The 14,843-nt window shown below is 39.0% G+C and overlaps 1 protein-coding gene across 1 annotated transcript in view; it reads left to right on the forward strand.

Moving 5' to 3' along the window:
• Positions 1 to 14,843, forward strand: part of LOC104928432 (AT-rich interactive domain-containing protein 5B) — a 71,886-nt gene that overhangs the window by 19,427 nt on the left and 37,616 nt on the right. Inside the window, exon 4 of the mRNA XM_010742718.3 lies at positions 11,579 to 11,809. Coding sequence (XP_010741020.3) covers positions 11,579 to 11,809 — 231 coding nt within the window. The remainder of the gene's footprint in view (positions 1 to 11,578; positions 11,810 to 14,843) is intronic.

The following is a 14,843-nucleotide window of genomic DNA, read 5'->3' on the forward strand; positions in this document are numbered from 1 at the left end:
CAATGTAAATTGAGTATTGTGCTGGATGTAATTATTGAAAAGGGTTCCAGTTGGCTTAACTCAACGGGCTGTTTATTTAAAGCCTTCCTCCTCCGTACAGATCTGATGATAGAGAGAGAGAGAGCGAGAGAGAGAGAGAGACAGGGAGAAAGAGAGGTTCTTATATAATGACAGGAATTCACAATGGAGCCATGTTGAATGACAACTCCCCCAAACATCTCCAACAAATACCCCCCTTTCTCTTTCTCATTACAGTTTTACCATTGGGAAACATGCCTGTCCAAAATAGCCTCGAGTATTATTCCCTTTCCCCCCTCCTGCTCTCCTTTTGCTTCATTCTTGTACTGAAAACATATTAAATCATGTTTCCTTTTACACTGTATACGCCCACAGAAATAAGCCTGAGTTGATAATGAGAGGCCCTTCTTTGAGGAAATACACACGGCAACTTTGATCTAGAATGGCATGTAATTCCTCGCCTGACCCAATTCCCAATCTCCTGATAAGATGTATTTTTTTCCCCCCTCTCCCTTCTTTGCTCTAACCTTCCCGCAGAACTCACTCAAATGGGAACTTGCTGTCCCATTAAAGATACATTTAAAGCCAAACATGTCATCCATTTCATTCTGCAGGAGGAGGATATGTGAGGTTGAAAAACGCTGTCTGCTACAGGCTGAGCCGAGAAAACTCTGTGTATCCCTCTTTCTCTCTGTCCATGACAACCTCTGAGATCTCTGATCACAGCTGTTCAATTGAGTTTGCGTCCGGACAAAGCTGCGTGACAAATGAGAGTGGCCGTCATAGTAGATAGAGTATCATCACCTGGGTGTAGAAGCTTTTAGTCTTGTTTGAAGAGAGGCAAATAGACACCGAGAGGGGTTCCACTTGTTTCTGTAGTAAAAAAAAAAAGGCAGCTGTATTTCTGCAAATAAAGATAGTTGATTCAATTTGCTCCCTGTGGTATTCGCACATTTCGGGTTCTTGCAGAGCAGCTTGTTTTTACTCTCTGAATTGACTGCGGCATAAGTGGATTGACCCCCAAAACCCAGCAGTAGTCTTTCATTAGTCAGGATGCAGCCAGGGACTAGACAGCGAACAGTGTTTAGGGCCAATCCATCACAACACAAAGGGGGATCAACATGGCACAAACTTGTCTTCCTCGTCTTAAGCGACACTGTGGCCTCTAACCTCGTTGTAATCACGGCTTCAACTTTTTTCTTCCTCTTGACTCTGATAATTCGGAAGGGGCCAAAGCGATGTATAATTTCATCACCGGCCACAAAAGGGGGCCCTTTCTGAGCTTTCTGATGGCTCATTTGTTACGAGGCCCCCGTTGTTTTTTGATAGTCAAAAGAACCAATTTGGGTTTTTGACAAGGAGCCCCTCTGAATAATTCCTTCATGTATTACAGGACCTATTAAATGCAAACTTTTCAATCTGGCAATCAATAAGGCAGGCAGCTTTGCCTGGCCTCGTGCCAGACACATTAGGGCTGCGAGCGATGGTTGCTAGGGAGCTGAGCCTGCTCAGGGGAAAGAATGTTTAATGTAATAGAATCACATAAATCAACTGGAGGAAAGTGCTTGTGTTGTTTCTTCTCTTCTTTTCTCGTCTCTTCTCTTTCTGTTTAACTGAAAACATTTAATATGGGTGTGTGTTTTTGAAAATGTGGTACAGCCATTCCCCCCCCCCTCCTCCGTCTGTCAACCACAAGAACATCTGGGAAGGAATGAAGCGGAGGGAAGTTGAATTTTCTCTGTGTTTATACGTGCGTGTGCACTTCTTACGAGCGTCGTGCATGTGTGTGTGTGTGCGTGCGCGCACGCCTGTCTTTGTATGCATAGCTGTGTGTTTTCAATCCTTGTGCACACTTGAATAAATTGAGGTGAAAATTATATAAATGTTTCTTCTTTTTTTTTCTCTCTCTCTCTCTCTTCTTTGTCACAGGCCACTGCCCCACCCTGCCGAAATGAATGAGGCACTTTAGTGCTTTACTATAATTAAGAACAGGAGCCAGCATGCATGGAGGGCTCTCTTTCTATGTAGTACTCTCTCTGTGTGTTACTCTCCCTCTCTCAGCACTCTGTACAGTTTCAATAGAACATTTCCTCTGGGTGTTAGTGCCCTTTTGTGGGAATATGATTATCTTAGAAGAATTAGCGCACGGCCCTGGCTTGCGAATGTAAAACCCAGATTAAGACTTAAAGTCATATCCCACCCATTGTATCAGATAACTCAGAATGGTACGGCAGATGTGATCAGCTCAAATTCATGATGGGTACAATTGATTTATCACCACAGAAACTTCTCAAACTAGCCCTGCAGCTCAAATCACCTCTCCACATTGCACATTTGTAAAGCTAAATCTGTTCCAAATAGTCATATTTTCACATATATTTGCTGCCGGGTTTGTCACCTAGTTACTTTGTCAATAAACAAAACACCAGACTCAAGACAGCCGTGCTGAACAGAGTTTATTGTTTAAAGATGTTGCAGAGAAGTGTATGAAGCTGCTTAGAAGTATGGACTCTAAATACTTAAACTTGTCATTGTGATCTATTGTAACCATCATGACATGAAATGCTATTTAAATTAATGAAGTTATAATAAAACATATTAAGTTTGTCAGCTTTTGTTTTTTTTGCATTCGGTCCTATCAAGTGATCTTTTGGCAGCTGAACAATCTGTGAACACAACACATATTATCTGTCACTTGTTATCGCCGGTTGATATGTGGAATGTGTTGGCAAACAGCTCGGTTTTTTTTTTACACATCCTGCACACATGGAGCAACATAAGCTATTACACGGAGTCGTGATTTTTTATTACACACTCCTCTTTTAGCTCCGTTTTTGGTCTCTACCAAATTCTGTAGCTAGTTGTTAACTGTGTCTGTCTGCCATTAGATGCCGAGCAGGTGGCGTACAGTTGGTTTTTAGGACTTTTTCACTGAAAATCATGAAAACAATAAACAACAAAAGACAATAGGACAATAACCTGTTTCACATTATACAGTCATTTAATCCATTACAAATATATCTTTTAAGCGAAGTATCTCATGAAAGGGCTGAACATGTGTTGTGTACGTTGTGTTTGTTCGTATGATGAGCGACTGAGTGACTGATGTGACGTTGATGACAGACCGAGTCATTTGCAAACACAGTATGTTATTCAGCGCAGATTTATTAAGTACATTTGAAACGTTATTCCAGTGTCTGCTCCCTTTGAACAAAATAAGCCGCGAGAGTGTTAGTGACACACTGGGTGATCGCCTTGCTTTGTTTTTATTCCCAATACAGTGATTTATTGACGCCTCATCCTCTGCGTAATTAATCTGATTTTGTTTACAGTACAGACTAGCTTGTAATTAGCGAAAATGTTCTAGGACATTTTGTTTTATCCACGATCGTGTAGTCATTCACAGATTGGACAAGCGATGAATCGTGCAAAAAATGGATTTATTCCATTGTTTCGAGCAGTTCTCTCTTTTGCAGGAAACACGAGTGAAAATGTGACGCCCCCCCCCCTCTCATGCCGCCCCCCCCCTCCCCTCCATGCATCATTTACATTTGGTGTCATTGACAGATGCTGTTGCCTCTTTATTTGGTCAGGTTTCAATAACATGAAACTAATAGCCAGATCGTGCGCCTGCTGCTGCTTATATGGCCCTCTCTCAGTGTCATGTCCCCTCAATGAGAAGTGAAAGAGAGAGAGAAGGCAGATGAATCAGAGATGTGTTATATATTATGAGAAGAGGCTAAATGGTAACAGGGCAACCTCAGAGATCAATACAGAGCAGAGCGCCTGCAGGATGGAGCGAGAATACCAAACAAGAAGCTTCACCTCTCTCCTTTTCCCTCTTCCTTTCCCTGTTTCCTCCCTCTTTTCCTCGCTAAAGTGTTAATTCCTGCTTATTCTTTTAAAAATATTATAGACTTGTTTTGGTATTTAAAAAAAAAAGGCAAAAGAAAGAAAACATCAAATATGAAAGTGACATTATTGGCTCTGGTTTACATGCCTTGCCATTTCTCGCCAACCCCACAAAAGCAGTGAGGGGGGATCCAGTAAATTCCTTGGCCCGAGCAGATAATGTGGAAATGTTGACAACAGCAAATTTGAGCCGAGTGAGTGATTTAAGAACTACAGCGGGTGACAGAGAGCATGAGAGTAATGGTTTTCAGCTTTTTACTACTCGTCTGTGACAAGAGAAATGAGCGCACTTGCCTGAAAGATCTTGTCAGAGCTTGTGGGCAGTTTGAATATTTTTAAGCTTGGTTGAATGTAAATGACACAGTTTACATGAGTCAGATTTTGGGGGTTTTAATTAGCCAGCGCAGATCTGCTTTTAACTGTCAGCAGTCCTCATATTACAACCAGTTTTATTCCTAGCCTTCAAAGACGCTGCAGAAATTCTCAAGGATGCAGCAGCAGCAGATCACCCTTTTTATTTTTCTGGTTTGAAATTCAATGATATCAATGATGTTTCATCTAACATTGCAGTAGCTATTCATCCAGCGGAGCAGCTGCTTCAACCACATCTAATGAGTTTCACGTCGTATGCGGCATTTCAGAGATTTTGATTACGACGAGTAATTTATCATGCTTGTTATGGAGGAGAAGCAGAAATTTTTCCTTTGGTGTAATTGCTGAAAATATTCTTTAAATCCTTCTGGTGTAATGCAGTGTCAGAGCTTGTTCTCATCAGAGAGTTATTTCTACTCCTGTTTCTCTCATACACAGTGTGGCTGCATCGCACTACAGTCTCCTCTCTTTTGTTTTTATTAAGGGTTTTTCCTAAAAGGAAGAGCTGGCTCACTGGAATATTTCCCCCACAAATATCAAATCCATCCTGTTTTGTTAAATAGAATTTTGTCATATTTATGAACCAAATATTGGACACATATATTACGGCATGTTGCTTTTACTATGCTGGAGTAGAGTGAGATCTGTATTTTACTGTGCAGAGTGTCTCATGACAGCTACTGTAGCTAATGAGTTTACCAGTCTGCTGTGGACTGCAGCAGTGTCGCTTACAGTGTAGTGTGATACATTTATGTAATATTTATGTTTTTAAAAGGGTTATATTGTTACTTTTACATGTTTTAGGACATTAACTTTAAATCCCCCTAACTGAACATCTCAAATATGTTTAACATTAACATTTTTTAGACTGATTTTCCTCTTTGATTCTGGATTTAATCAAACATTTGTTTCTCTCTCTCTCTCTCTCTCTCTCTCTCTCTCTCTCTCTGTGAAATCTTATTAAATAGTGTAAAATGTGCTTTACAAATTTTGCCCTTTAGTCACTTAGCTTGTTTTGTCTGACCAAAATCCCAAGATATTCAAAAAAAAGAAAAAAAAAGCAGCAATCCCCACATTTGAGAAGCCTTAAACAGCTCTATGTGTATTTAATATGTGCATATTTGCTCAATAAGTCACTTCACTACTTGTTGTTTCACCACTAGTTTCATTTCTTGGCAAGCACAGCAAGAAAATAAAAGTCCAAACTCCAAAGTCAGACTTAAGGCCAGTTGATATGCATGTGCGAGTGACTTGTCCGATTTGAAATGCAATGATGTGTTCAGGGAAAATTCAGTGTCCGAGAAAGAAATAAGAGTCAGCTGCTAAAAGCATCTCATTCATGAGTAATTTTCAGAGCGAGACAGACAGGAAGCAGACACAGATGTTGCAAATAAGATGAATTTCATCATGTTTTGAATTAAAAAGTTGCTGTTTGACAGATGACTCTCAAATATCCTTGTTTCCTTTAACATCAAAGGAGGAATTTCACTTATTCTCTGTGATAGATTACCAAATGTATTATTAGCAACTTTAAAGTCTCTGCAGTTTGATTTTTTTTTGTACTGTTGCAAATAGAAAACAATGGCTGCCTGGAAGCCAGGAAATCAATACAATTAAATATAGTGATCAGAGGAAATACTGCAGCCCGCTGTACAGTTATTTTATTTCACATCATCAAGTCGATATGTGTAAGAACTACTCCTTATGTTCACTGTTAGCACTTTGCTCCCGATCACTGCTTGGAAAGTTTTTGATTAATAGAGATGCAGACTGACAGATGTTTGTATGCTTTTGTCTTCTGAAAATCAACAGATATAACTTTCTTTGAGTTCAGCTCCCTTTCATATGCGTGGCATCTATCCTATCCCTTGGGTCATGATTCATAATATAACACAATCATACAAAGCCACATCAGTATGAGACGGTATCGATGCGCTGTGCAGTTTATTCAATGCCACCTTTTGGTCAAAACAATGCCTGGAACACTAGTTTGTTTCTATGAATGAAGAAAGAAAGTGTTGCCCCGTAAAACCTCTATGTGACTCATGTAATTTTTAAGGTTTTCCAGACCACAAATGAGTTAAACAGACCAGACCATTTTATATAATTGTCTCCCTCACATAAGGGGCGGATAGTTTAAGCTGTAAGTTGAAACGTACATTTTAATCATCGCTCCTGAACATTGCTGCACAAGCGGTTCAGTCTTTTTTTATTTTTTTTTTGGAAATGTAAAAACATGTATTCCTGTTTGCATTTAAATTTGCATAAAACAAAACTGGTTCAGTCTTCTTTTTATCTCAGGAATGTTAGTAAGAGCGTTCCCATGCTGTCATCTCAAGCCGCAGTGAAACTCATCTATGCCTTTGTCACATCCTGGTTACATTATTGTAATGCAACTATATACCCGAGTAAGTCAGTCATCCCTGAAGTGTCTACAGATTAAATAAAGTTCTGCTGCCAGACTCCCAAATAAGATGAGACATATGCTAATATCACTCCTGCTTTTCCTCTTTCATGTAACCATCAGTACATTTTAAAATTGATTTTTAAAACGACTTTAATCTCTTTTTAGGCTTTGCACTGCAGAGCTAAAGTAGTTACAGCCTAAAGTATTTTGTCGTAGGCAGCTTTAACTACCTAGTACTACTGCTTCTACTCTAACAACAACAATGATAATAAAAGTTACACCTAGGAGCAATAAAAACAAGCCGTAATAAAACCGATCGAGGTTCTTTTATCTGTAGTGTGTCTGACTGAGTCAAAAGGAGAACAAGCATTTCTATGTTTGTCTCCCAAACTACAGCATGTTTGTGCCACGGTATAATATCAGAAACCTGTTAGTGCTTAAAACTTAACTTGTTTTGACGTTTATTATTGCTCTGATTATTTTCATACATCTGTATCTTTTTATATTATCTAATTGTGGTTCCCTTCTTTGTAAACCATTGTACTGGGAATTGGGAAGAAATATTAGCTTTGACTTATACAAAGTTGAAGGACTCACAAGAGACAGATTAAAAATGAGAACGGTCGAAATGGAAGCAGCAGATGCTGAAATATTTACTATTTGAACACTGGATCCTACAATTCCCATAATTCAACTTGATAGTGTCTTTCATTAGGGCTTTCTCTGCTTGTAAACTCACATGTCTTTCATACTCAATGGACCCACACATGTTTTCTGTTAGAAATTTGTAGCGCTGGGGAAAACCCTGATGTCACAGTGATGTCATCAGGGTTATTTTTTATATAACTTACTGTTTTCACAGGCTGAGTAATACTTGATGAATAAGTCGATGTGTAAAATTAGCGGAGTGGCCCTTTAAGTGTAATACATTTGTACAGAGCATCAAATGTGCTTAACGCTTTATCAGTTTACAGCATGTTGTATTGTATTAGAGTTTATTGAGTGCTGCACTGACTGACTGGTTATAACGTCAGCTGTCCTGTAGAGCAGTTATGACCCTGACACTATTGTAGTTTATGAGGTCAGGGAGCTTTACAGCGTGTTCTGAAAATAATCTGCCACACCACAGCTGTTTGATCAACACACTAGCATACTAGCACCAGGAGAGGACTGACAGACAGAAAGAGAAAATAGATCCAGAGAGAGAAAGAGAGAGAGAGAGAGAGAGAGAGAGAGAAACAAATTGCATAATGTTCTCACATAATGTCTTCCAGCTCTCCAGTGGAGCAGCCACAGCCCCAACCAATTAGAAAGCTTACACACAGATAAGGACGTCCTTTATTTTGAAAGGTCGGGTTGTAAGAACAAAAGGAATTTTTAAAGTGCACGTACACTCGATGTACATTACACGCACTAAACACACACACACACACACACACACACACACACACACACACAGACATGCATACTTTACAATGCCTCTGTACAGTTATTAATGCCCTGCGGCTCTCTCTCTAAATTGAATCTAATCAAGTGAAATGTTGTGAGGGTCCTCGGGAGAAAGAGCAGGTCTGACGGTGACCGCTTACAATAAAATCCCTGACATTTGGAAACAAAGCCCGCTCTACCTCTGAGCTGTAATTGCGTCCGACAACTGAAGCAATCTTTGATGAATGTGTGTGTGTGTGTGTGTGCGTGTGTGATATGCATGTATGCAGGAATATGTGTGTTTATACATCTCTGGGCTTTGTGTGTGTGTGTGTGTGTGTGTGTGTGTGTGTGTGTGTGTGTGCGTGCTGGTTGAATGGTTTTAATAATTTCTTTTGAAGTGGTTGTCTTATTGGAGTACAGTGGAACTAATTACGCTGATGGTCGGGAATGCAGCTGCTGTAAATATGTCATGAATGGTGTCCTTCCTGCCCTGTTTCTGTTGCACAATTCAGTGAAGCTATTTGCCTCCAGCTTGAGAAAATAACACCAAAAAAAAAAAAGGTTTTTTTTTAATAGATCTGTTAAATCTGCTTGTCTTTAGAAAGGTGGAAAGATCGCTAGTTAGCCACCCTTGAAATATTAACTTACCAGCAGAAATTCCCCATGAATGTCATGTCCAAGGGCTTTGTAAAAGCAGACAGGACAGTGAATAATTCATGTAAAAATCGTGTTTCAAACTGCCTGACTCTGCTTCATCAACTGTTGAACCGTGTAGTCGGCTTTGTGAGCCAAAGAAATATTAGCACTTTTAAACAACACTCTCCGAGATCAAGTTATGTGAAGCTTTATGGAACAATGCACATGCATAATCTATCTATGTATGTATAATTTGGCAGATTTCAAGTCACTGCGCACTACTGTAGTGTGTTGTTTTACCTCTGCTGAGGTCGTGTGTCATTTTATTATCATATAACGGGAGATAATGGGAGCTTTGGATCAGAGACATCGTGTTTTACCATATTGTCTTCCCATATAATCCCGTCTTATATTCATGTATCATAATATATTAGCGCTGAAACAATTAGTCAATTAAATTGTTTAATTGGTCAACAGAAAATGAATCACCAACTCATTTTAGAACTAATTATGTGAGTCATTTTTTAAGCACTCGACAGTGGCTCAGATTATTGAACTAAAAGATTAATCAATCTTGGAAATAAACGACAGACTAATTGATAATGAAAATAATTAGGAGTCACCTATATTACGTGAAGCTTGTGTATGATGTTACATGTCATGTTTAGTCATAATGCCGATGCTTCAGACGATATTATTTTAGTGTTTGTGCAGGGAAAGGTTTAGGCTTGTTTTTATAACGAGAGTGTGAAACATTAGGCAGACCAAACTAATCAGCTGAACATAGATTTTCTGCAAAGTAATCCAAGGGGAGACACAGGATCCAAAATCTTTAACAATTGGGAAATTCTTCCACACGTTCAAATTGGCTCATTATAAGTACTTCTTACTTTAAGGGCTTTATTTAAGCATCTCCTGCTGCAGAACAATAATAACCGAGCATGTAATATTATTATGATTATTATATTTCTGTTTTGTGGGCAGTATAACTTTATTCATCATCAATAACCTGGAGCCTATAAAGCTAACACTCTGTTATTTACATAACATCCACATATCCAGTAGAAGATGTATACTGTATATTTATATATATAGAAGCTAAATAAAGTGGCTACATTTAATAAAATGTACTGCATAGGCTGCAGGTTAGTGTGTATGTGTGTCTGCAGGGGAAAATGTCACTAACACGTATTGTTAAGAAGTACAAAAAAGATTTCAGAGCACCGAGTGTATGTCAGGTTCTGTATGACTTCATCGTACTTTCTCCTTTAACTATTCAACAGTGAGTTTATGAAATTTTAATGTCAGTCTGTCTGTGATATATCTCAACAACTATCAGTGTCAATAAGCAAACAGCTAACATGCTGCACTAAGCTGCATGTAACCACTGACTCTTAATCTTCTTCTTAAATGGTGCAAGTATAATATTAACTGTTTGATTTGTCTATCAGCAGATCCTCCTCGCTTTTATGGCTCTTTTATTGTCTCACCTCGGTCTGTACAAACTGTTCAGAGGTTCTCCAAATAACGGAAGAGATTTCTTTTGCCAGTTAGTTGTCGCAGGTGATGATGCATTAGTCAGACTTACACACTGTCTGTGGAATTACACACCCACATCAGAAACAACACACCCACTGTTGGTGGTAAAGTCTGACTCTTATGGGAGGTTTAACTACTTCCTGAGTAAAACAGCGAGCTTTGTTATCAACCAACTGTGGCAGATTACTACAAACTAGAGGTTGTACGTCTTAAAGCATGATGGGAAACGAAGTGCGATGTGCACTTTTATGGCTTAGTGTTTGTTTTTTCCTCATAAAGTTTTTTTTTTTTTCCAGCATGTAAAACAGATCGATATATTTAAATCCTGAAATGATTGTCAGACAACTCAGTCAGGCCATGAATACAAACAGCCATTCACATCTAACAAATTACTAGAAAGACTTTCCATCAAACTTGCTTATTTAAAGAGCTTGTCAATCAAAATAGCAAGTATCTAGGGCGGGTCTTGACGTCCCTTTTGTCACTCAATAGTATGTGTGTATGTATGTATGTCATCCATTTCAAGCATGCAGTCCTACAACAACATATCTGTACTGTATTATCAGTACAAGGAAGGGTGTGAAACCTCATGTAAAGTATTTAAAGTCACAATGAAACAGCAAAAATAGCTACTTCCTCAACATGATTCACTGACAGAATACATGCCGAGTGATCATTTGGATAAGAGTTCAGGAAGCTAGAGAGAAGAATATATGTTGTATGTGGAAAAACAGATCATATTCAAAAGGGTAATGCCCAGCACGGGACAAATTAGCATAGAACAAAGGTGTATTGCTTTCCAGGAATTATTGAAAATTCATGAAAATAAATAATTCTTTGGCACGATTTCTCAAAATACTTGAAAAGTTTCTGTATCGCATAATTACGTCCTGGTGATTTATCAGGTACTTACCAGAAGTTACAGAAGGACTATAATCTTAAACATTACAAGCAACCTCGCAATTTAAGGACAATAGTACGGAGTAAAAGGCTCGTATTCATAGTTCACTGTGCCAGAATATAATAGTAGCCAAGGAATGATCTACGAGAGGGAATAAAGTAGTAAAACATGCGGAGAAATAGAAGAGTGAATGTGTCCTGTAAAAATAAGTGCTGTCATTCTCTACAAATCTTACAAGGCCACTTGAAAAACAAACCATTCTCTATTTCCCTACAAAGCCTTCTCTATTGAATGTCAAATTTAACTACGTGTGATCTTTGTGGACCTTCTAACTGTGTGTCTGTATTGTGTGTGTTTTTCAGGCCAAGAGGAAGATGGGCGGAAGGTATTGGTCCTCAGTTACCCCCAGTATTGCCGATATCGCTCAGTTTTGGCGCGGCTCAGAGAGCAGCCGTCGTCACTGCTCATAGACCACACAGTGCTGGCGCTGGGGGGCATCGCTGCATTGGGCGGGAGCACAAGGATCCTGTACTGCCGGGACACCTTCGAAAACCCCGCCCTGCTGCAGAACGAGAGCATCTGCGACGAGTTCGGTGAGTGTGGCAGCTGGAGATTTTAGATAAGTTATCATATTAGCTCATATGAAATGCCAACAGCCATTACAGTGGCAGTTTATGGCATTTGGAGTGTTGCACATTGCCCCATGAAACATCAAACTCCTCATGTCCTGAGCTCTGAATATAATCATGTACTTAAAACTCATTCTCACAGCACAGTTCATCTCAAACTTTCAATTATGTCATTTTGGTTACCCTGACCATTTGTTCAAGTCTGCTTTTAGTGGAAAATGGACACTGTTTGCACTCTTTGGGCCAAGCTATTTAATTCCATTGTGTGAAATCCCTGTTAATGTGCTTGAGTCCATTTAAAATTTTAATTTGCGTTAGAGCTGCCTGTCAAAATAAAGATCATTAAAGGGCAAAGAAAAGAGAGTTACTGTATCATTTGGGTCCCAAAGCCAAATACATCTGCTATCTTGTAAAAAACTCCAAAACAGCAGTATTACATGTGCTGAAAAGAAAATAGCCTTGTCTACAACTTACTGACAATTTATTTTAGATCCAGATCTCTGTAGCTCACTGCTGCTCTGGGGCTCAAAATTACATTAGCTGCTACTAGCATAACACACCTGAATGTCTGACAAGTTGTTTTTTTGGGTAATGTAGTCAAGTCAAGATTATTCATAGAGCGCATTTAAAGGTCCAGTAGGATTGTATAGGATTTAGTGGAATCTAATGAGCAAGGCTGCAACTATGTGAATACCGCTCCCCTTTTAAGTGTACAGGAGAAACTAAGGTGGGTGGAAACAGGGCAACAAAAAACTTGATAACTTAATAACTTAACTTAATAAAACTGATGTAACTTAATAAAAGCATAAAATATCTTAATAAACGAAACACTATTGGACAAATATCAACAGCAATAAAAAACAAAAAAGCAAATATGAGCAAATAAACAAATAAAAAGTGTGGTCAGGCGAAAGAAAAGAGGTTTAGACGGGTTTTATATCATTGGAGGGGGAATATCTAACTGATAATTTAGGGCTGATAGCTGAAAAATGCTCATTCAGCTGTCCATCATGACTCTAACATATTATCAGTGTTAAACAGTCAGTTAAATAGTGTGATAAGAAGCAGAAGATGTTTTTGTTACATGGAGGGAAACTAGAACTAATAGATTTAAATAAGCAAAAACATCAAATCTGGAGATACAGAACAGCAAAGAACTCACGAGGCTTTTACAATAGCTGCGCTTAGCTTTGAATTAAATGTGTCAAAACACACAGAGAAATAAGTATTGGACATAAACACGGATTCCTGTGTAGTTTCTTTCTCATTATAATGAGTTTGTATTTGTGTGAAGATCATTTGTTGTGTGCACCATGGTCTCATTTCACTCGTCACTCCTTCGTTTCTGTTATAACTGTTCGATTTGCCTTCTTTGACCTCTCATCTAAACTGCACATGCTATTGATCTATTGATTAGGTTTTAATTAATCAAGACTAAAAGACTGAAAAGATTCAAATCCAATACAATATAATTGGCCCATCATTTGCTTTTCAATAAATATATTCAGCCATGTCGTCTCAGTTTGGGTGTCACCCCCTCAGATGTGTCCTTTCTGTTTACGAACACGAGCGACTGCCATTCAAACACCCTCGCCAGTCACACCTATGAAAAGCATTCTGTGGTTCCAGTGAGGAATTTTGAAGTGCTGGAACATGTCTATTTGCCATTCACAGTGCTTTCCCTGCCGCTCATGAATCCACACATTTTATTAACCCCGAGCTGGGCTAAAACAAAGGAATAATGTGATTCATCTCTCTTTATATTTCCTCTGCTCGGTAGCACAGTGGAGCTCAGCGGGCTCTTGTGCGGCATCAATTTGACATTCACAGTAACGGCTCCTCTGGTCAAAAGTCATTGTTTTTCTTTTCCTGTAAATTTGCCAGTAGGTAATTGCATTTTAAGAGAGCAGCAGAGGTGAGACCAGAAGGGAAAACGGTTTTAGGCATAGGAAAATAAGTTATGAATAGTAACGCTAACATCCTGTGGCTGCTGTTGCTCATTCACTTGGCTCAATAATGCCATTCCTCTGTGAGCCACATTTAAGCTAAAGGTTTATTTTCAGAGCCTAAGGGAGTTCTACTTTTTTTTTTTTTTTTTTTGACTAAGGCAACCAGATTTCTAATGTTATTCACACAAAGGTTTACTAGGTTTGAAGCTTTTATTTCTGCCTGAGCTGCTGCTAGGAGACTTGTTTGTGATTTGTTTCAAAATAGCAGAGCCGAGTAATTTCCACCACTCTGCCAAGTGAACTAAGCTCTCCATGGCGTCTTACTTATAGGCACAAACACACACACGTGAATGTTGTTGCACATATGCACTTAGAAACATGCATACAGTTCTCCTGCCGCTTTACAGGCTTCATATCAAAAAAAGCAGCTATAAACGCCACATTAAATCCACCTTTATTAGGATAAATACCAGCACTGTGAACACGGAAGAAGTAATGCGGTGCAGCTGTGAAATATTAAAAAGTTAAAAATTGATCTGGGGAACAATTTCAGGACTTTCTTCTGTGCTTCTCTCAATGCTAATTCTGACCTTTTGGATTCAGCCAAATCTGCTGTGGCAGCTCTAATAGCCGTCCGTCTTGTCTCGGCTAATTCATGAAAGTGTGTCAGGCTACCTCAGGGGGTAGAGAAGACGAGAGGCCTCAGGAAAAAAAAGTGCTATTGCAGATTTTCAGCAAGCCTGTTGGTACAGTATTGTGTGAAATGTAGCCATCAGATGAAAGCCTGGTGGTGGTGAAATGTAGTCTATTCTTGGTAGCCTTGGTTCTAGTTTCAACACAGCACTACAGTAGGTGTATGCACAGCACAATCATGTACAGATTTATTATATAATAAGCAGCATATGTTTTTTATATGTCCAGTGTGCTCGTATTCTGATTCATCTGCATGAAAATGAAACATCAGCACACTCCGGCTGCTCCTGCGTACATAATAACTTTGATATCATTAAAATTTGCTCATGACTTTACTGTGATGTAAGGTCACTCCT

This window comes from Larimichthys crocea, chromosome III, assembly GCF_000972845.2.
Source record: "Larimichthys crocea isolate SSNF chromosome III, L_crocea_2.0, whole genome shotgun sequence".
Lineage (NCBI taxonomy): Eukaryota > Metazoa > Chordata > Actinopteri > Sciaenidae > Larimichthys > Larimichthys crocea.